The following is a 23,971-nucleotide window of genomic DNA, read 5'->3' as shown; positions in this document are numbered from 1 at the left end:
CCCCTGTGCAGCAAAGCTACACTTGCACCTGTCCCCCCCGCTGTTACCCAGGACAGGGGGACCTCTTTCCTGCACAGGGCAGCACCAGCAGGCCTCCTGTTTCACTTCTGGTTTGGTCTGCAGAGGAAGAAGCACTGGACTCGTGCTCCAGAAACTGGTGGTCATCTAATATGGGCACCTTTTCCTCAGAGCTAGGGTCCTCTCAGGGAGACACAGCCTTAAGGAACGGAGAGAGATCTTAGGTAGGAGTAGGCCAGGAATTCAGGAAAGGTGTTGGCCTGGAAGTCTATAGCACGAGGAACACTGAGCTAGAGGAAAAGAGGGCCCCAGAGTGCCACCATAAACAGGGCCTCTCCCCCGTCGCCACGTTCTGTCTGCATGCCGCTGGCCAAGGCGTCCCCAAACCACGCTTCTTGCTATGACTATTGTGGTACCAGCTGTTCAAGTCCCCGAGCATTTTGGAGAGAGACACACAAGTAAGGATCATATTTGCAAAGAGCATATAGTCTGGGCCTGTAGAGGAAAGTTGGGAGCAGTGCATAAATCAGGTCACCAGTATAAATTTGTCAGTTGCTGGACAGCAGATACCTGTAGCCCCCTCGTGTGCCCAGCACCTAGCCCAGGGCCCACACCAGCCCTGTGGATGCTGGATCACTTAATTAAAAGCACTTAGAAAGGTCCCAAAAGGTCACTTCCATTGTGTTAAAGGTCACCCAGACCATTAAATCTCCAGATGGTGAGATTATAGGTGATTATTGTGTTTTTCTTTATTTTTCATTCTTTCCAAATTTAATGTGTGTTTCTTTTAGAGTCAGGGAAAGTCTTTATTTAAAAAGCACACCACATTCCTCAGTGAGATACACAACAGCACACGGTGATCTAAGCTGCTGTGGGCACCTGGTTTTTTCTCTGTTAGAAGTGTTTGTGCAGCCCTGCTGACCACTGCTGGGGTTCACCTATGGGGAAGGGGTGCTGTGACCAGCCCACTGTCCACACTGCCTTCCCCTTCTTTGGAGGGACTAGGGGGAGACTCATGGCTTCCTAGACTGGGTTCTTATTTCTTTAAAGCTAAACATTAAATTTTATTGTCATATCTCCCAACTGTCCTGCATGCGTTTATTGTTGTTTTTCTTGCAAAGACATAAAATTTACCATTTTAAAGTATGTGATTCAGGGGTTTTTAGTATAATCACAAAGAAGTGAATCCGTCACCACTATAATTTTGGAACATTTCTATCACTCTAAAATGAAACTCCAAACCCATTAGCTATTCCTTTCCATTCCCTCTACCCCACCTCTTGGTAGCCATTAATCTAATTTGTCTCCATGAATTTGCCTATTCTGGACATTTCTTTTAAATGGAGCTATATAATATGTGGCCTTTGTGTCTGGCTTCTTTCATTTAGCACAATGTTTTTAAGGTTCATCTATGTTGTAGTAACAGTGCCTCACATCTGTTCTGGTTAAATAATATTCCATTGTATTTTGAGTTCTGAGAGCTACATTATTTTTCTAAAACTAGTGTACTCTGCACTTGCTGGCAGAAAGCTCCCTCTCTTGGGGAGTTATCAGTGGGGAGCTGCTATGATCGGGGCAGGAAGCAGGCAGAGGGGTCAGGAAAGGCAGGGGTTCTGAAGTGCACCCAGAGTGCCCTGCGGGTGGGGTGGTTTGCACACAGACTTGTGAGAGATGAGTGAGGTTGCCTTCCATCTCTGCTGTCCCTCCTCCTCCTCACAGATGGGCAAGGTGACAATGGGCACCATGTGCCAGATGGGGGCAGTGACTCAGTGCAAGTGTCAGCCAGTTACACAGTGATTCTGGCCCCATCCTGGGCGTGACTCAACACCGGAGGCACAGGAGGTGCTATGCATGAGAACAACCCCATGGGGGAAAAAAACAACTGTATAGCTTTTACGGTTCATAAAACACTTTACATTTGGGTGTCATGTGACCTGTGGTAATTACGGGAAGTAAGTTGGAGAGACAGTATTATGACCATTTTGTATAAATTATACCTGAGGCCCAAGGAGGTTAATCAAAGGTTATGAGTCTAATACACAGCAGGTAGAATCAGAGCCCATCTCCTAAGGCCTACCCAGGCATTCAGCAAGTACTTAGGGAGCACCTGCTCTGGGCAAGGCCCGAGTTCTGCAGGTATGACAACAAACAAAACAGAAAAAGTCCCTGTTCTCATGGCCCCCAAAGTAACTCCAGCTGATATGTAGCAGCTAGACAAGCTCACGAGAGAAATAAATCAGGGCAAGTGACTCAAAAGGGGCATGAGGATGATGCTGGTTGGGGAGAGTCAGAGAAGGCTCACCACAAGGGGACATCTTCCCTGAAGGCAGCAAGGGACGGAGCTGTGTGGAAGTCTGGGAAAGGCAATGGTCCCAATCGTGTGCCTGGTACTGGGTCAGGTTTTACCTACATTCCCTCACAGAAACCTCAACCCACATTATCAGGTAGGTGCTGCTATGCCGTTTGTAAGACGGCAAACTAAGCTCAGAATCCAACAGTGCAGGCAGTAATGCTGAGACCTGCTTCTCCGCTCCAGAACCAGTGAAGCAGACACAACCCTTCAGAATCTTTCAACTGTTTTCTTGTAACCATGTGTAGCAGAGTCCCTGAGTATGAAAGCCAGGTCCTGGTGGGAATTGCCCAGAAGATTTTTGGTTCCTCTTTTCAGTCTGGTTCTTCCTCAGCACCAGAGTCTGGTGAGGGGATCTCACATAGGAACATCGAAGAGTCCATTGATGGTTTGCTGTTGACCTTTACACAAACACCCACACTTCTCCTCAGATGGCTGGACAAAAACTCCTTAAGAACCATCATTAAAATTTTCAGTGAAGAAAACTTTCAGATCAGTTTCAGTTAAGATTTCTTTTTGCTAATGTCACCACATGTCAAAATTAGAAATCCTGGATTCTTTTTGGGTGGGAACCAACAGAGCATTGGAAACACTCAGTTATTTAGGACCCCAGATGACTGAGTTGCTTTCTGTCATGGGGTCTGTCTGGCCCATAGCAAGACTAGTGTTCCATGTGTCTGTCATAACCCCAGAGTGAAAGAGACCAGAGGGTATGAGTTAGGGGTGAGAGGAAGGAGAAAGAGGAAAGGAAACCCTTATGGAAGACCTGCTAGGTACTAGGGACTTTTCCGCTTACACCATTTAATTTGAATTTAAGTTTTCAATCATCCTGAGAGGTTGGCATCATACCATGTTACAGATGAGGGAACAGGTTAATCAGTAAGTGGCTGAGCTGGGACTAGAACCCAAGTGAATAGGAATCCTTCTACATACCATTTTTAGTCATATCTTTTTTAAAAAGAGAGTTTGGATTATTTAGCTATTTTGTGCTCTCCTAAAATATAAAGGGACTCCTGAAAGTCCCTTGGAGTTCAAACCAGTCAATCTTAAGGGAGATCAACCCTGAGTACACTTTGGAAGGACTGATGCTAAAGCTGAAGCTCTAGTATTTTGGTCATCTGATGTGAACAGCCCACTCACTGGAAAAGTCCCTAATGCTGGGAAAGATTAAGGGCAGAGAGAGAACAGGGAGAAGAGCCGTCAGAGCATGAGATGGCTGGATGGCATCACTGATGCAATGGACATGAACTTGGGGAAACTTTGGGAGATGGTGAGGGACAGGGAGGCCCGGCACGTTGCAGTCCACGGGGTCTCTAAGAGTCGGACACGACTGGGCGACTGAACAACAACAACAAAGTATACCTTTTCATTTACTTCCTTTTTTCAGTTATTCTCCCTAAATCTAGGGCTGGCAATGTTCAGCACAATTGCTGAAAGAAGTGCCCTGGATCAATCGAAGGTACCTCCCACTGCTGTGTAAATACCCACAATCACAAAACTCTCTTCCGAAATGCTGCAGTGGTGCCACATCCAGTCTGATGTCGGGCGGGAGGATGGCTGGGGAGGTGGAGACAGGCTAGTGTCCCGTGACCCTGCTGTCTAGGGAGAGCAGGCCTGGAAATGAGATCCCTCTCCTAGTGAGATGGGGGCCTCCCTGGGGTTCTGTGTGGCTCTGGAGGATACAGAAGGGAAGATGTCAGCACTGGGGGGCCTTTGGGGCTGGCCAGTTGTGAAAGTGCTGAGGTTTTGGAGGGACTCTGCTTTTAGGTCAAGCACAGCATGGGAAAATTTACTATGCCTTCTAAGCAGAAAACCAGAAAATATAGTCTTTCAGGGATTTTGGTGCTACTGATGAGTGCTTGCTGCTGCTGCTGCTAAGTCGCTTCAGTCGTGTCCGACTCTGTGCAACCCCATAGACAGCAGCCCATCAGGCTCCCCTGTCCCTGGGATTCTCCAGGCAAGAACACTGGAGTGGGTTGCCATTTCCTTCTCCAATGCATGGAAGTGAAAGGTAAAAGTGCAGTCGCTCAGTCGTGTCCGACTCTGTGCAACCCCATAGACAGCAGCCCATCAGGCTCCCCCGTCCCTGGGATTCTCCAGGCAAGAATACTGGAGTGGGTTGCCATTTCCTTCTCCAATGCATGAAAGTGAAGAGTGAAAGATGAGTGCTTAGGAGCTAACAAAACTATGAAGTTTGGATGCTGAAATTTCTGTGATACGCTGATGGGAAATGGGCAAATGTTTAAATGGGCAAATGTTTAAACATGTTTTAAATGTTTTGCAAAGTTAGGTTGTAGGGGACCGGCTATTTGGATTGCAGATAGCCAAGGAAGATAAAGACAGGGTAGCCATATGTTTCGGTAGATAGAGAGGGCAGAAATGGTCCGGAGGTGTAACTGAGGTCTTGTCACATGGAGATGAGGACAGTCATTTCAGTCTGAAGTCACGGGTCAAGCTGGGCCTAGAACATGGGACTCGGCTCTGAGCAGGCAATGCTGGCTTACCTATCCTAGAAGTGGGTCTCAAATGAGGGAAACAAATAAATAAGGAGAGTGATCCAAAAAGTTCTCTGCAAAACTGGGGCAGTTTCCTTTCCTGTGCTTAGTTTTCTTGTCTATAAAATAAGACCACCAAAATGAATGACCAGAGAAATTCCTTCAAAACCTCATATTCCTTAACTATGACTTCTCTGTCCCCATGGGACTGAGAAAACTGTCTCACCAATAGCTGGCATTCATGTGCTGGGGTCTCCTAAAGTCCTTTTTCTTTTGGGACTAGTATAACTTCTCTCTCATTGTCCATGGACAGACAAATGGATAAAGGAAGTGTGGCATATATTAATACATACAGTGGAATATTTAGTCATTAACATCATTATCACTCCTTAAAAAGGAAAGGAATTCTGACACATGTAAAACATGGAGGAACCTTGAGGGCATTATGCCTAGTGGAATAAACCAGTCACAAAAAGACAAATACTGTATGATTCGGAATCTAAAGTAGTAAAATTCATAGAAACCTAAAGTTGAGTGGTGGTTACCAGGGGGCTGAAGGGAGGGACAAGGGGGAGCAGTTTAATGTGTACAGCATGGAAAATCTGTTTCACAAAAACTGTGAAGATACTGGACGCTACTGCGCTGTACATTTTAAAATGGTTGAGATGGTAAAATCTATGTTATTGTTTTAATCATGATTATTTAAATGGAGAAAAAAATGCACTGGGGACCAAAAGAAAAAAAAATCAAACTGAACACTCTGTCCAATCCTGCTTAGACACTAAATACAACACTCTGAAAATTCTGTTACTGCCAACTCTGAATTCCTGCTTGTGCAGGTATCTTAACATTTAATAGATACAAGATCTTGTTTTGTTTGCCTCTCCATAGGCATCACCCCAAAGAGTGTGACCAAAAGAGTGAAAGAAACAGTAATGCTATCCTGTGATTACAACACATCCACTGAAGAACTGACAAGCCTTCGGATCTATTGGCAAAAGGATAGTAAAATGGTGCTGGCCATCCTGCCTGGAAAAGTGCAGGTGTGGCCTGAATACAAGAACCGCACCATCACTGACATGAACGATAACCCCCGCATTGTGATCCTGGCTCTGCGCCTGTCGGACAGTGGCACCTACACCTGTGTTATTCAGAAGCCTGATTTGAAAGGGGCTTATAAACTGGAGCACCTGACTTCCGTGAGGTTAATGATCAGAGGTCAGTGGAACTTTCTGATTTTCAATAAGCCATCGATAGGAGAATGTCTTTGATGTCCTTAAAGACACACTCCTATTGGGTTTTCTCAGGATGTCCTAGAAATATTTGTTAGTTGCATTTCTTGCACTTTGACAGTCCAAGCCCATGACAGCCACCCTGGAGCACTATCATGACCTGAAGCACCTTCTGAATCATAAAGGGACACATTTGATTTGATGCAGTTGTACTGATTTTGATTTGATGTAGTTGTACTGATCAACTACATCAGTACAACTGATGTAGTTGTACTGAGTTGTACTGACCACTCCAGTAGTCTTGCCTGGAGAATCCCATGGACAAAGGAGCCTGGCAGGCTACAGTCCATGGGGTCACTAAGAGTCATCCACGATTGAGGTACTAACACACAGCATAGTCGTTCTGTTACCTGCACTTGATCCAGTAACATATTCTCCGTAAAGTATATTGACGGGCATAAAAGCTGCACAGGCATAAATATTTTTCAAGTAGTATTTGAATGTCTTTTACTATTGTATTTATTGCATATTTGAAGCTCTCATCTAACGGTCATTCCTACAAAGTTAGATGTTAGAAAACTGTGAAAGGCAGGGTAGGAACCAGCCTTGACTCAATCACAGGTAATCCTGCTAGAGGACACTGATATGTCCTGAACCCTCATTGAGAAGTAGCAGCCTGGGGCCATTCCTTCATACGTGAAATTCAAACACATTTCTTTTTTCTTTCTGGGCACTTGAGCCTTTAGTGGAAACAAAACCTTTTAACATAAGGTAAGAAATAACCTTGATAATAGTTAGCTTAAGAGGATCTTTAGTGAGTTCTTTACTGTTCTTCCCTGCTTTTGGTCTTCAGCTATACTGAATTTTTAGTTGTGTAACACCCAGATCATACCTAAAGCTTAGGAAGTAAGCCAAATTTACACAGAATTATCTTAAACTTCACTCTGTGTACTCCCTACCCATGGAGAGAACAAATATCCATGATCATGTGGTGGGATGTGAGGGGCTCTGAGAAGCCTATCTCCTCCAAAATTTAGATCTGCATGGATTCCTCCAATTCCCACTATTATAGCCTCTCCTACTAGTTTCGGCACTATTCTCCCCTCATGTATGTGTCCTCAGCTGCTAAGTCATGTCTGACTCTTTGCAACCCCATGGACTGTAGCCCACCAGGCTCCTCTGTCCATGGCATTTCCCAGGCAAGAATACTGGAGTGGGTTGCCATTTCCTTCTTCAGGGATCTTCCTAACCCAGAGACTGAATCCACGTCTCCTGCTGGCAGATTCTTTACCACTGAGCCACCTGGGAAGCCCTCCCTCTCCCTCCAGGATCCCTGTTAAAGATGAAAATGTGTTACCTGGGTGGAGATGTCATCACATACATATTAGCCTGTATCAGTTAATTACGTTAGATACATAGTCGGTCCTTTAACAGAATATCCAGAGAGAAACAGACTCAGGACATGTACATTTTGACAGAAAGATAAAGAAGATCCAAGAAGGAGAGAAGAGACAGAGTTTCAGGGAGGGCAGGCCTTAGTAGCAGGTTATAGTTGGAGACCAACGCAGCTAAAAGGCTACCAGGGGGAGTGCTGTTTGAGGCTAACACGGCCTCAAACGGGGATTCGGTGCCAAAATCAAACAAGGGAAGACAAAGGGGAAATACTGCTTAATTAGACCCAGAAACAATTCTGGTATTCCCAGTTGAGTCAATTAGAACAGTGCTTCTCAAATGATAAGATGCCTATGACCTGGGGACCTTGTTCAGCAGGTTTGGCACTTCTGACAAGCTCCCTGGTGATGCCTGTACTGCTGCTAAGGATTATAGTCTGAGAAGCAAGAAATTAAGTAAACGTTCATTTGGCCGAGGTGACCAACTGTCCCAGTCTGCCAAGGACTGAGGGGTTTCATTGGATATGAGACTTCGGGTGTTAATACTGAGACAGTCTCAGGCTAACTGGGACAGGATGATTTCTCTACATTGCCAAAGGATACAATAACAGCATAGTATCATGAAGTAGGATAGCTAGTTCCTCAAATGTGCTGCACGATGGATGTTTTTAAAACCTGCATTAAGCAGCACATTTCAGGAACTAGCTATACTAGTTAACATATTAACTGCTGCTGCTGCTAAGTCACTTCAGTCGTGTCCAACTCTGTGCGATCCCATAGACGGCAGCTGAACTATCGTCTATGGGGTCTATGAACTATCCCAGGCTCCCCTGTCCCTGGGATTCTCCAGGCAAGAACACTGGAGTGGGTTGCCATTTCCTTCTCCAATGCATGAAAGTGAAAAGTGAAAGTGAAGGCGCTCAGTCGTGTCCGACTCTTAGCAACCCCATGGACTGCAGCCCACCAGGCTCCTCTGTCCATGGGATTTTCCAGGCAAGAGTACTGGAGTGGGGTGCCATGGCCTTCTCCCAACATATTAACTAGGTTAACAAATTTTTACCTTTCTAAAACATATGCACCTTTTCCTTTCCTAGTAGGATATTCTTACTCTACCCATTAAGAGTGGTGAAAACTTGGGTTAAGATTGAAATGAGATACAAAAGAGTAATTCTTTGATAGTTCAGTCTTGCAAAACCTTTGGAGCTGCTACTCGGAACAGATCATCTTACAGAAGGAATAGAAGACAGAGCTTAGGCTGTTTTAAGTCCAGGCAGACCTTGAAAAGATGATTTTCAATATGATCCTTGGTGTTAGTGGCATTCTTGTGGTTAAATATTTCTTAGAAAAGCAAAGTCCAGAAATGAACATGAATCATAATTTGGATATGTGTTACTTGGATTTGTTATTCCAAGTTATAACATGACATACTGATATTATAAGAAACAAAAGGAGTATTCTTGTTAGCTACCATTGCAATGATTTGATCTTATAGGATAAATTAAAGGAGTAGAAAATAATGTCAACTAAAAATGGCTCAAGAAAATGTCAAACAATTTAAGAACAGGACTAATTCAAAAAAGAAAGGTGACTCTATCTGTATCTAGATCCAAGTTTTTCCTTTCCTTGGCAATTATAGTCACTTGTCATAACTTCTCCTCTCCCAGTCCTGGAAGCTTTCACCCAGCAACGTGATTTACATGAAGGAATTCCTCTAAGAGAGGACACGTTTAAGACTCACATTAGTCTAACTAACTTCCTGTATGTCAGTCTCTGGTCTACATGATTTATGTTAATGATACCATTTAACTCTTACAACACTGGGAAGGAGGTATTATAATCCCTTTCTTACAATGAGCAAACTAAGACTGAAAGTGGTTAAGGAATTGGCCCAGGATTAAAGGCAAAACTGGTTTTAAAACCTGCCCTTGATGACCACTGTGCATTATACTACATCTCTCTGTGAGGCTCTGAATTCTAAAAAGAAAACTAACATATGAGATGACGTACGAGGGGATTAGTCCTGTGTGTGTGCTCAGTTGGCTCTGACTCTTGGAGACCCCATGGACTATAGCCCATCAGGCTCCTATGTCCATGGAATTTTCCAGGCAAGAATACTGGAGTGGGTTACCATTCCCTTCTCCAGGGGATCTTCCCAACGCAGGGACAGAATCCACCGTCTCCTGCATCTCCTGCATTGGTGGGCAGATTATATACCACTGCACCACCCACCACCTGGGAAGTCCACATTTGGATTGGTTCCCCACACTTACGCTAAAAAAAGTATAAATTCTTTAAGCCTCACAATAAGTGAGAAAGAGGTGCGTGGAGTTTTTCCCTGTTTCCTCTGTAGTCATTTCACTATGCTTTGCTTTGTGTATATTTTAACATGTTATTAGGGGTCAAAAACACAAATGAAAGAGTGCCTCAAGTACTTTGGAGGAATATTAGGAAGGCCTCTCTGTCCTTGTTAGGTGTATCAAAACAGCAAGGGGATCAGTAAAGTATGGTGGTTGAGATTATAGGCTCAACAGTATAAAATTGGAACAGAGGTCTATCTGATTAAAGACTGCTTTTGAAAATATAAAGGTAATGCCAAACAAACTTTAGAGTAGTGTTACTCCAGGTGTGGGAACTAGGAGGCCAGGAAAGTTAAGACCATACAAGTAGATTTACATAAGTTATTGTCAATGCTCTGGTTCTCAAGTTGGGTGGTGGGCTCCCAGGTACATAGTATAGTATGAATTAATAAATAGATACATAAAAGAGGGTCAGTTTGTATACCTCAAAAATTAGGTAGAAAAGGAAGAAAAAGAAGTAAAAGAAAGGAAAGGAAAAGAAGGCAAACGTATGTAAATCTGCCTGTTTATAACTATCTCTAATACCATGCCATTGGTATTTTTCTGAGGCTACATTTTTTTCAATATAATCTTATTTACTGTTTTAATAAGACAGCAAAGTTTAAAGCTCTAAAAAAAAAAAGGAAAAGAAATCAGAGGAAGGGAAGGCTCTGGTATCAGAAAAACTTGAATTCAGTTCTCCCACTTACTGGTTGTGATTTCTCTAGACCTCAATTTGATTATTCATAAAATGGAAACATTGTATTAGGATAAATAATACAAAATTACTGATATTTGACCTTTTTGGATCTACAACCTACCTCCTAGGGTTGTTATAAAGACAAAATGAGATAACGTCCAGACCTAAGAAAATTAACAGCTCAATAAATGTTGTTTTTAAATGCAAGCACTATGTCAATATTTATTCACATGAATTTAGTTCTTTAATAAGTGCTCTCCTACCTCCATTCCATCAAAAGTAATGAATTGATATAACCAACTCAAACTAAAGTTAGTCTTTGGGTTATACATAATTACTAATACTTATGGGAAGTTGAAAATTATATTTTATTATTATTAAAGCTATGTATTAAAAATATAATTACACACAAACATGTAATGATATGTACTTACATTCTTGTTCTTTCTTCAGCTGACTTCCCTGTCCCTACCATAAATGATCTTGGAAATCCATCTCCTAATATCAGAAGGCTAATTTGCTCAACCTCTGGAGGTTTTCCAAGGCCCCACCTCTACTGGTTGGAAAATGGAGAAGAATTAAATGCTACCAACACAACACTGTCCCAAGATCCTGAAACCAAGCTCTACATGATTAGCAGTGAACTGGATTTCAACATGACAAGCAATCACAGCTTCTTGTGTCTTGTCAAGTATGGAGACTTAACAGTGTCACAGACCTTCTACTGGCAAGAATGTAAGTGATTGTCCTGGAGAGTTTCTGCTGGGTAGAATCTAAAAAGAAAATAACTCAGCCAGATACATTACACAATTATGCATATTGACTCTGATACTATTACTTGCAGTATTTTTTAGACATGCAAATAAAATAACAATAAAAGTGTTAGTATGACTTATTAAGGTCACTGTACAAGGTTTGACTATAATGGTACTAATTTTACTTTCTTTAATAAACATTCTAAAATTTAGATATCCAAGTAAGTTCTGTCAAGTCAACATCTTAAGAAGTTATTATAATAATATTGTTGTTATAGAAAGCACTAAAATGTGCCTTTCTTTGAAATTGCTCTCTAGGCTTTGGCACTTTCATTTTTTAAAAAATTTATTTTAATTGGAGGCTAATTACTTTACAATATTGTGGTGGTTTTTGCTATACATTCACATGAATCAGCCATAGGTGTACATGTGTTCCCCATCCTGATCCTCATGCATTGAACCTGGACTGGTGATCTAGTTCACATATGATAATATACATGTTTCAATGCTATTCTCTCAAATCATCCCACCCTTGCCTTCTCCCACAGAGTCCAAAAGTCTGTTCTTTACATCTGTGTCTCTTTTGCTGTCTTGCATATAGGGTCATCATTACCATCTTTCTAAATTCCATATATATGCGTTAATATACTGTATTGGTGCTTTTCTTTCTGGCTTACTTCACTCTGTATAATAGGCTCCAGTTTCATCCACCTCATTAGAACTGATTCAAATGTATTCTTTTTAAAAGCTGAGTAATATTCCATTGTGTATATGTACCACAGCTTTCTTATCCATTCGTCTGCCACTGGACATTTAGGTTGCTTTCATGTTCTGGCTATTGTGAACAGTGCTGCGATGAACACTGGGGTACACGTGTCTCTTTCAATTCTGGTTTCCTCAGTGTGTATGCCCAGCAGTGGGATTGCTGGGTCAAAAGGCAGTTCTATTTCCAGTTTTTTAAGGAATCTCCACACTGTGCTCCATAGTGGCTGTACTAGTTTGCATTCCCACCAACAGTGTAAGAGGGTTCCCTTTCCTCCACACCCTCTCCAGCATTTATTGCTTGTAGACTTTTGGATAGCAGTCATTCTGACCGGCGTGAAATGGTACCTCATTGTGGTTTTGATTTGCATTTCTCTGATAATGAGTGATGCTGAGCATCTTTTCATGTGTTTGTTAGCCATCTGTATGTCTTCTTTGGAGAAATGTCTGTTTAGTTCTTTGGCCCATTTTTTGATTGGGTCACTTATTTTTCTGGAATTGAGCTGCAGGAGTTGCTTGTATATTTTTGAGATTAGTTGTTTGTCAGTTGCTTCATTTGCTATTATTTTCTCCCATTCTGAAGGCTGTCTTTTCACCTTGCTTATAGTTTCCCTCATTGTGTGAAAGCTTTTAAGTTTAATTAGGTCCCATTTGTTTATTCTTGCTTTTATTTCCATTACTCTGGGAGGTGGGTCATAGAGGATCCTGCTATGATTTATGTCAGAGAGTGTTTTTCCTGTGTTTTCCTCTAGGAGTTTTATAGTTTTTGGTCTTACATTTAGATCTTTAATCCATTTTATTTTTGTGTATGGTGTTAGAAAGTGTTCTAGTTTCATTCTTTTACAAGTGGTTGACCAGTTTTCCCAGCACCACTTGTTAAAGAGATTGTCTTTTCTCCATTGTATATTCTTGCCTCCTTTGTCAAAGATAAGGTGTCCATAGGTGCGTGGATTTATCTCTGGGCTTTCCATTTTGTTCCATTGATCTATGTTTCTCTTTGTGGCACTTTCATTTTGGGAGCCCCCTTCCCATGATGGTCCCATAATGTCAAATCATTGTCCTTTGAGGGTGAATGTGCTTTTTAAGAAATACTTGTTCACTCAGAACCAAGCCTGGCAAAGAAAGTGAATGACAAACTACTAGAGGACAATGCTTGAAAAAAGTGGTCATTTTTGACCAAAACCATGCCCAAATATTTGCCCCACATGTAGTAAACTTATATAATTTTCTTTCCCCAAGAGGTGAAATCATATGAAAATATAAAATGGAAAAAGTAGGGCTTACATAAATGTATGCATATTAAATCCACAATGGGTTATTACAGAAGAACTCATATACTTGAAATACATTTCCAGCATATTTGACTGATTATATGGAGCATTACCAGGCCTCTGTCCACCCCCCAACCCCTTGTAACAGTATGTTTTGTGGCTGCACAGTAAAAAACAATATATTGTGTATAATATATTGATCTTATGTATAGTATATCTTATATCTTCCACTTACCTTTGCTTGTAGTAGAGATATTTTAGATGGTCTACTAGTTCATCTTAGGTAAGATTAACTCTAGGTCTTTCCATCTTGAGTGGATTGTTTTCCTTAATAGGTAAGGAGATAAAATTTGGGGCAAAAATTAGTTCAGATACAAACCAAATTTTGTTGGAACATGATACAAAATTAGTTCAGATACAAACCAAATCTTATTGATATGATTTTATTAATTGTCCAAACTCATCTCTATCATATTTCATGTATCTGAAAAAAGCTTATAAAAATTAAGTTTGAATCATATAGTTTATTAATTCAGCATTGTCATTTTATTGATATATAATTAATCAATTTTAGATCATCATGATTAAGGTAGAAGTTAATAAGTACAGAGTCAATTATATTTTATTTGGGACTGTATGATATTCTGAGGCAACGGTTAACAAAAATTTTCAGAAAAGGGCCAGATAGCAAATATTCTTTACAGGTCATAGTCTCTAGCAACAACTCAGTTCTGTTATAACATGAAAACAGCCATAGACAAGACATAAATGAAGGACATAGCTGTGTTCCAACAAAATTTTATTTAAAAAAATAGGTGGTAAGCCAGATTTGGCCTATGCATGGTAGTTCATTGACTTAAAGGAAATAGATTGTAGTCCTTTAAATAAAAGGATAGATCTATTCTTTAAAGATGATTTAGACTGCCCAGCTTTATCATCTTTTCTCTGATTTGTCTTTTCTCAACTCTTTCTTCATGCTAAAGATGAGCAGTATCCCTTTTCAGAATAATTAAAAATACTAGCTCTTTGTCCTCTTTGGTCTACATTCACAATGACTTGTGGAGACAGAATTAACTGTTTACTCATTCCGTCTGGCTATCTTTTTTTTTTTTTCAATTCAGTCTTCATTAAGCAGTTGTCACAAAGCAAGCATCTTGCTAGGTGCCAGTGTTGTCTTTATGGTCAGACAGCTTTAAATACTTCAACTGGACTGCAAATGTCATTCAGAGTCAGAAGCAAATAAAGCATTTGTGGGGTGTCAAGGGGTGACTGCATAAACAAACGTAAATTAGCGTATATAGTGAAAGAAAGTGAAGTCACTCAGTTGTGTCCGGACTCTTTGTGACCCCGTGGGCTGTAGCCTCCCAGGCTCTTCCATCCATGGGATTTTCCAGGCAAGAGTACTGGAGTGGGTTGCTATTTCTTTCTCCAGAGGATCTTCCCGACCCAGGGATTGAACCCGGGTCTCCTGCATTGTAGGCAGATGCTTTACCATCTGAACCACCAGGGAAGTCAAATTAGTGTATAGTTGATAGCAATTTTGAATGGATGTGAGCAAAGCTCTACTATTTAAATACCCACTATTAACCCCAAATTTATTAATTAAGCAGATTGGGTCTGTGGCTCTTTTAGCCTGGGCCCACCCAATTTGTTAACCCTTGACGTACTGGAACACATAGGGATGTGTGTGTGTGTATAAGGGGTGAATCAGGGAGACCTACTCAGGCTGTCTTATGAGCTATATGTGCAAATGTCCTCACACAACTATACATCCGGGATTTTGGGTCTTCCCCATGGAGTAGTGCCAGGTTCCTAATAGGCATCACGAAAGAGTGGGATTGCTGTTACTGATTCCTCCTTTCTCTTAAACACTTACCTTCTTCTAGGCTGAGTGAGGCTTGAGAATGGATGAGGAGTGACCTCTGAGAGGAACCCTGTGAAACATCTAGACTCCCAGGATAACAGCAAGAGCTTCTTTGTTATTTTGGGTGTCATTTTGGTCTGCAGAGGCCAACTCTGGTAACCACTGGATATCTCTATGCAATTGGGTGTTTTAGAGAAAAATAGAAAAACAACTTACCCTAGTTTTCAAGTAGTGGGTGCTCTATGGTCAAATGTACATTTTATAATGATCACTGTGGCAGAATGTATAGGAATTATTTGAGCCTAGAACACCAGAGGCAAAGAGACCATAAAGGCTACTTGGTTGGAGATCAGAAAAACCTGAACTAATTCCTGCAAGAGATTTGGAGAAAAGGAATCAGTTGCAGAGATAGTCTCAGTACAGAACAGAAAGTCAGTGGGAGCTACTGAGCAGTGAGCACGAAGGCAAGCCTTCCCTTGGTCACTGATGGTGTTGCCATTAACTGAAATGGGAGAATGCAGGTGGTAGATACACTTTAGAAAGAATACATATGCTGAGTTCAATTTTAATCAAATGGAGAGGCTGGCATCCAACCATCTAGTTAGCAGTTGGAAATACAAATTTGGGGCTCAGAAGTGAGATCAGAAATATGATATACAGACTTAGAAATCAGCTGGTGTTTCCAACCTCAGGTGTGGCTAAGATCGCCCATGATTACCAGGGCTAGTGAGAGAATGGGACCACAGATGGAACCATGGGGACAAGTTAAAGAATAAAAAGAGGAAGAAGAGCTGATGAACAAAACTGAATCACAACAAACAGAAACAGATGAATGTGGTGTCACAGAAGTCCCAGGAGGAAAAGTGTCAACGGGACTGAATGCTGATGAGAAATCCAATAAGCTAAAGACCAAAATTTATCCCCAAGGTGTATAATCAGAAAAATGAGAATCAAGTATGCTAAGTCACTTCAGTTGTGTCCGACTCTGTGCAACCCCGTAGATGGCAGCCCACCAGGCTCCCCCGTCCCTGGGATTCTCCAGGCAAGAACACTGGAATGGGTTGCCATTTCCTTCTCCAATGCATGAAAGTGAAAAGTCAAAGTGAAGTCGTTCAGTCATATCCGACTCTTAGCGACCCATGGACTGCAGCCTACCAGGCTCCTCTGTCCATGGGATTTTCCAGGCAAGAGTACTGGAGTGGGTTGCCATTGCCTTCTCTGGAGAATCAAGTACTTTAGTATTAATAAATGTTCAGTATTTATTGATGAGCCATTCCGGGGAAATCAGAGGAGGATGAGCTGCTAGTATTCCTTTAGTGTCTCTGCCCTTTGTCCAGATGTTGGTGCTAACTATTCCTTAAAGGAGTTGAAGAATAAATGGTGTAGCTGCTGCTCCTGAGTGGAGGACTGACACATACACCTTTGTCCTCCCACCCACATCCTTCTTCGTGTGCCCCCTCTTCTTTCTGTTCCCTGTGTTCTACAGATGAGAGCCAGTTTGCAGAGCTCTCCTCCAGGATGATCCTACCTACCACTAAGCGACAGCCATGCTTGGTTCTTTGCTAGGTCTCTTCTATTCTTCCAGAAGTTCTAGGCTGAATGATGAAAAAGGTGTTATCTGAAAATGAATGCAAAGTGACTTCTGTAGTTTTAGGCAGCTATTGTGAGGTGTGTATGTGTATGTGTATGTGCGTTAAAGAGGACACCCTAAAAGGGAGAAGGCGTGACAGAGCTGGAGAAGGAAAATTTAGAAGGTACATCTAGAACACAACATCAACTATTAGTAGCAGTACATAGTAATATCAGCTATAGAAATACTTCTATTTATTTTTCTACTTTTATTTATTTTTAAAAATTGCTTATTAAGCTCTGGTATTTGTTTATTTGGCTACAACACACAGCATGCACGATTAGTTCCCTGACCAGGGATTGAACCCACACCCCCAGCTTTGCAAGCGCAAAGTCTTAACCACTGGGCATCCAGGGGAGTCCCTAAAATAGTTTGTAAAGGCTCTCCTGAGAATCTTTTCTTTGTGCCAACTTAATTCAGTAAATGCAAACATTTAAATTTTCTTTTTCACATTCAATATCTATATCTGACATCTGATATTAGTTGCCCATAAGTATGTGTCTGATTAGAGTTATGCAAGAAAAATGACAGAAGCTGCATTTTGGAGAGGTGACCAGGCAAAGTAGTGAAAAATGCTTTACAGTTGTGTCATTATAAGGGGCATGAAGGGTATCAGTTGGACACATTAGAGCAGTTGGAAACACATTAGAGCTGACACTGTTCTTTTCCCTCAACAGCCAAACCAACCCCTTCTGCTAATCAGCACCTGACCTGGACCATTATTATCCCAGTCTCAGCATTTGGGATTTCTGTGATCATTGCAGTTATACTAACATGCCTGACCTGCAGTAAGTAATATTGTACTCTGGTAATGATCTCAATTCTGGACACCCAACCTCTTATCAGGACGGGTCAGCATCTCTCTCAACTTCTCAACTTTTAAGCCTATTTTATTCTTTTTGGAGCAAATCTATGGAAACTTTAGTGTCTCCTTTACTTGTCTCAGCAGGTTCTGTTCATTCCCTGCACAGATATTTCTTGGACACCTACTATGTGCCTGGCACTCTACTAGGCACTGGAGTTCAACAGATGAGAAATCACTGACCTCAAGCACATTCTAGCTTAGTCCTTTTATCTTCCCCCAACTCTGTATTTTCTTAGAGATACTGAGGCTTGCTAACTAAATTGATAACATATCTGATGCAAAGTGATAGTCTAATCTTTGATTTGGAATTGGAGGAAAGGCAAGAATGACAAGGTTTAGGGGCAAGAATCATTTTCATGGAGGAGGGTAAGATGCACTAATGAGATGTATTTGAGTAATTATATCACTACAGGTGATTTTACCAACTCTCAGTTCTTCAGAATTTATTTTTTATGAAAGATCAGGAGTGGTTGAGGAAAGAAGAGATATTTGGGATATCTTTTTCCTATGAATCTAAATCTTTGGCCTTACACATATGCTATACTCAATCTCTGTAATTAAATGAAGAGGAGCTGCTAGGCCAGTGTTAAGGCTATAGTCACCATGAAGGAACACCAAGCTTTCTTGGAGCAGAAATTTTATACAGAGCAAATTGGAAAATCAACGTCTGCTGACTTTTCCAACTTCCAGCACACAAAAAAATCAAGGCTCGAGGAAGTCACTAGAGACTTTTTGTTATGAACAACTTATGCCACGAGTATAAAGAGGTCTGGTGGGCTCAAGGAAGTTTCTAGTATGTTTCCAGCCCTACCCTCTAGTTTACAGTTTTTCATCCTTAGTACATTGACTTTGAGGGCTGGATAATTGTTTGTTCTGTGCATTGCGATATTTAGCAGCATCCCTGGCCTCCTCTCACTATATTACAATAGCACCTCTTGGCCCAGTTGTGACAACCAAGGATGTCTCAAAGTATTGCACGTATCCCCCAGCGGGGGTGGTGGTGGAAACCCGGGGTTGAGAACCACTGCTATAGTTCTAAGCCTGCTGAAGTTTTGCCAAAATACATAGGCGTGATTTAAGGAATGATTACCTATCTAGATTTTTATTGCTTGCACTTGTCTTCAAGGAAATGCTGCAATACGCAGACAGAGAAGGGAGAATGAAGTGGAAATGGAAAGTTGCTCTCAGTCTCCATAGAATCTGTGGAAGGATCAAGCTGACCAAAACGCCTGGAGGTACCTTCTCTGCCAATGTGGGATGTGTGAGATCTTATGGCTTGTGAACACAGGGTTTTCTTCCTCTCAGGACCAAACCTAAGATCCTTTACCAACTACCACCTTCTCAAAATCCTCAGAGTACTCTCAACAGGTGGTTGGCACATCTCTTCTTTCTCCTCACATAAAATTTGCTTAGTGTAACCTTTTCCTTTGTCGTGCCATTCTGCCATCTTAAAATGTTCCCCTCTTTTCAGTCAACTCAGTGTCTTTTAGTATCTGTCAAACACATGTACTATTTCTGGGCTAACTCCTTATTCTCATCTTTCCTTCTTCCCTATATCCCTCAGCACTGGGACACAGAGTGGGGTAGCTCTGTACTAATTCAGTAACATCTCATTGGTCTGTCTGCCTCTTACTAAGAGAGTCATCCCACTGACCCAAGCATAGTGTCATTTTCACAAAGAATTACCTCTTTGGGTCATTTTCTCACTTAAGAACAGAAGAGACTCCAGTGTCTACAGGCAAGGCTTCAGAGCTTACTTTCCATATTCCAGTTATCTCCTCAGTGTAAACATCCTCAGTTGTTTCTATCGTCCTTCACATGGCAGTTTCCAGGAGCACACGTGGACACACTAAATGTCAATAAATGGTGTCCAAGACTTTAGATTTGATCTGATTCTAAATATATATGATGGAGTAATTACTGTTCATTCAAGGATGTTAAGGGAGCCTAACCCAGAATCAGCTTTTATGAGTAACACTATTATAAGTGTTAATCGCTCTTTGTGACCCCATGGACTATAGCCAGCCAGGCTCCTCTGTCCATGGGATTTTCCAGACAAGAATACTGGAGTGGGTTGCCATTTCCTTCTCCAGGGGATCTTCCCAACCCAGGGATTGAGCCTGGGTCTCCTGCATTCCAAGATTTTTTACCATCTGAGCCACCAGGGAAGCTCCAATTTTGGGCTCTGAGGAAGCCCAATTTGCACTATTCTAAAATCCCCAGGTCTTTTAAGAGAAATATTGGGACATTAGAATCCAAGAGACTGATATCAGGACCAGGATGGTTTACAGTCTCCATAAACAGTTCAGTTTTGACTTGTGAAAGTTAGGGTAACAGCTGCATATAAAAATCAGACTCTGCAGAGTTCCTTTTAAAAAGAAAAAAAATGAGCTCTAACACCTAAGACTTACAGAGCAGGTTATGCTTTCAGTTCAGTTACTCAGTCGTGTCCAACTCTTTGTGACCCCATGGACTGCAGGATGCCAAGCTTCCCTGTCCATCACCAGCTCCCAGAGCTTACTCAAACTCATGTCCACTGAGTCGGTGATGCCATCCAACCATCTCATCCTCTGTCATCCCCTTCTCCTCCTGCTTTCAATCTTTCCTAGCAGCAGGGTCTTTTCCAAAGAGTCAGTTCTTCAAATCAGGTGACAAAAGTATTGGAGCTTCAGCTTTAGCATCAGTCCTTCCAATGAATATTCAGGACTGATTACCTTTAGGATTGACTGGTTGGATCTCCTTGCAGTCCAAGGGATTCTCAAGAGTCTTCTCCAACACCACAGTTCAAAAGCATCAACTCTTTGGCGCTGAGTTTTCTTTATAGTCCAACTCTCACATCCATACATGACTATTGGGAAAACCATAGCTTTGACTGGACGGGCCTTTGTTGGCAAAGTAATATCTCTGCTTTTTAATATGCTGTCTAGGTTGGTCATAGCTTTTCTTCCAAGGAGCAAGTGTCTTAATTTCATGGCTGCAGTCACCATCTGCAGTGATTTTGGAGCCCAAAAAAATAAGTTCCCAGATTCCCCATCTATTTGCCATGAAGTGATGGGACTGGATGCCATGATCTTAGTTTTCTTTACAAAAGCATTATTTCATCTTATAAAAATCTCTTATGAGCAAGATCTGTTTTATGGAGAGAAACTCAAGCCTCCCAGACGTTGAGTGATTTGCCTGAAGTCAGACAGATAAAGAGCAAAACCAGAACCCGAACTGGACATCAAGCTCCGGTTCCTTTCATGGTTCCATAGCAGCCTATGTGTATTTCCCCCACAGCAGTCTCTCAGCTTCCAATTCTGCTTTCTTTACAACTTACTCATTCCCCAGGATGCCCTTCCCAGGATGTTCCCCTGAGTTCTGCAATTACCTTGCATTTCCCTGACTTTCCTTCCATCTTAAAAGTTTTCTGCTCAGTCAGCTGAAGGCAGCCAGGAACCCAATCCCCTACACGTCTTCTGTGGCCATGCTGTCCAGTTCAAGCAGCTCTGCCTGTGACCTCTATTGTTGTGCTCTCTTGGGCACATCACTCTCCACCCTGGGTTTATTTTCATGTGTCTTACTTTACCAAATTGTAGGCTAACTGAGAAGAGCAAGCATGCCTGATACACCTTTGTTTGTCCCACACATAGCTGAGTGAGCACCTTTATCGATAATGTTTGGATGGTTGGTGACTGCTGGTGCATAATACTTCAATATTTCCTGTAGTAAAATTCGTCAGACCTGTCCTAAATTCTCTCATACTTTGGACCTGCCTTTATGTCATTTAGCCATCAAGATCAGTATCTATAATGGTACCTCAAGCTGGGAATACCCTTGCAATAAAAAAATAAAAAAATTTTTTTTAATGTTTTCTTCAGGTCCTACCTCCATCTGAGATTGGCCTCTTTCTGGTGCTTCTGCAAACAGCCAGGATTATCCCACCTCGACCTTCCTGTATCTGTTCTCTAGGAGCCCCTTCACTCCAGTGGCTTTACTGAAAGTGACTAGAAGAGTATGATGGGGACAGAAGTAGTTCTGGTGACCTTGCCCAAGGATTTGGAAACATGGAATTCTTTAGGCCTGGAAGAGACATTAGTGAAAACCACTTAGTAATAACAAGGATCTCGAAGTCCTGTGTGGTGACCTGAATTATAAAGGTCAGGACCAGAACCCAGATTTGGTGCTCTGGCTCTGGTGTTCTTTTCCTTCACAAATCAGGCTCTGTACTACTGACTGGTTTGTGTGTGTACACACACTATCCGTCACAGTGCTTCTGGAAACAGAATTTATTCAGTGTCAGTTAGGTCCATCTCAAGAGACTTAGTGTGATGAAGGAATGGAGGATGTCATGCTGTCAAAAGAAATCTAATGTTAATGTATGGGAAGTCTGTTTTAAGTACACCTAGAAGACAATGGAAATATTACTGGTATTTAGCCAGGACTTTATTCTCACTATGTTCTCCTTTTTGGCTTTCCCACTTCTCAACCAGGTTCAGGAGAAAGTAGATCCATCTAAAACTGAATTCCTCTGACATGGAGGATGAGTGACTTATACAGTAAGTCCCTTACATACGAACTCCCAAGTTGTGAAATGTTAACTAAAAATAAATTTTAATTCTTTTAAAATTCTTCGAAGTAACAAAATAGGTATTGTGCCAATTTTTAATTCAAAAGTGAACTTATGAGCTGTTTCGTTTGTAGTTACCTTCTAGAACAAGTTATTGGTTAGATCATAAATTTTAAATAGAAAAAAGTGTGTTTTGCACACTTACACAACTTTCTCTAAATCTTTTCTTAGGGAAATTTGCATTTTTCTCCTTAACAGTTTATTGATAGCCTCAGTCTTAACCACAAAGATTGGCACTGTGTATTAAGAATATTGTTATGTTCTTGTTCTCTAATACAATATTTGCTTTGTATGTAAAAGTAAATATTGTATTGTATACAAAAGCTTACCAACTTTTTCCCAAGGAATTATCAAAAAGCATTCATTTGGACTTTAGTATTGATTTTTCAGTTGTTCCTATAAAAAAAAAATTCAGCAAAATCTATTGTTTGACCTATGACCTGGTAAATATGATTTACTTCACAAAACAAAAAATAAAGTCATTCTGTTTGCACTTATTAACAAGTTGCAAACTTTCAAAATTGTGAACGCGCATTCGCATGTCCAATCATGTAAGTCAGTTCATGTGTCTGGTGTACATTGTCACATGCATTCTCTACAAGTGACTGCGCTTTTGTGTACTTTACAGTACTATATAGAGTACAATAGTACAGGATCTTTATTTCAGGATGTCCAGAAGCAAGTGTAAAAGTAGCAGTATACAGCCAATTCTGTCAGCTGGGTACCTAAGCTAAGTTTGTTGGACTTACGAACACACTCTTAGAACGGAATTCGTTCCTATGTAGGGGACTTACTGTACACCCCAACACACTATTAAGGTTGGAGAGTGGTAATGTTTGGTTCACATTGGACTGATACTCTCCTTAAATGGCTTTATGCTAGTTTAATCTCATTTGTAAAATCTTTATGAGAAGGTTCTCATTTAAAATGAGATAGTTTCATTGTGTATGTACTAAAGAGTAAGCTGTCTTTAGCAGAAATTGATTGATGTAATGAAAATAGCATTCCATGGGGCTTCCTCAGATCCCTAAAGTGGCTTTTTCTCTGCGGTATTTCTGGATCCCCCTGACATCAGAGAATTGAAAAGAAAGAAGTGGCCAACTGCTGTTCTTACATGACTTAACTTATGACTTCTCTTTCTCTGAAATTGCCTTCCATGCTCACTGAACCAGGAGTGGACCTGGTCAATTAGACATTCTCATTTGAAAATCTGGAGTTGGACAGCAAGAGTTTGACCAAGTTTCTCAAATGTGGCAAGATTTAAAGCGTTTCATTTCAGTAGCTTTAAAGATCAGATTATTCTATACAGTCTGAGAAACAGGGATACACTTTTAAATGGTTGCTTACAGAACAAAATTACAGAAGAAAATAAAGGTAGTAGACTTACGAGAATTTAAAGAAGATAAACAATAATAAAAAAAAAAAAGCCCAGGAATTGCTTCATTAAGAGTCATAATCCTTGGACATGATTAAAAAAAAGTAAGAGTCAGTACAAACCTAAGAGACAGCTTATTTGTACTTTAAATAAGTTATAGTAAATTATTGCTTATTACATTTAATAAATGTGTTAAAGGAGTTATATTTTACTTTATTAATAAAATTATTTTAAAACCAACCATCTAATTTTATAATTTCCATTTGGAGGATTTAATCTATACATGGGCATGAATAAAACAATAAACTGCCAATTTGT

General features: G+C 41.0%; 1 protein-coding gene across 2 annotated transcripts in view; it reads left to right on the top strand.

The window, feature by feature from the left end:
• CD80 (CD80 molecule) overlaps positions 1-23,893 on the top strand; it is a 32,658-nt gene extending 8,765 nt beyond the window's left edge. For both annotated transcript variants that reach the window (XM_070796006.1, XM_070795953.1), the window contains exons 5-9: positions 5,755-6,081; positions 10,976-11,257; positions 17,482-17,592; positions 18,796-18,904; positions 21,530-23,893. In XM_070796006.1, coding sequence (XP_070652107.1) covers positions 5,755-6,081; positions 10,976-11,257; positions 17,482-17,592; positions 18,796-18,866 — 791 coding nt within the window. In that variant the 3' untranslated portion in view covers positions 18,867-18,904; positions 21,530-23,893. The remainder of the gene's footprint in view (positions 1-5,754; positions 6,082-10,975; positions 11,258-17,481; positions 17,593-18,795; positions 18,905-21,529) is intronic.
• The last annotated feature ends 78 nt before the right edge of the window (positions 23,894-23,971 follow it).

This window comes from Bos indicus, chromosome 1 (genome assembly GCF_029378745.1).
Source record: "Bos indicus isolate NIAB-ARS_2022 breed Sahiwal x Tharparkar chromosome 1, NIAB-ARS_B.indTharparkar_mat_pri_1.0, whole genome shotgun sequence".
NCBI classification, from domain to species: Eukaryota; Metazoa; Chordata; class Mammalia; order Artiodactyla; family Bovidae; genus Bos; species Bos indicus.
Note: the sequence above shows the minus strand (reverse complement) of the source record. Positions and strands in the feature narration are given on the sequence as shown.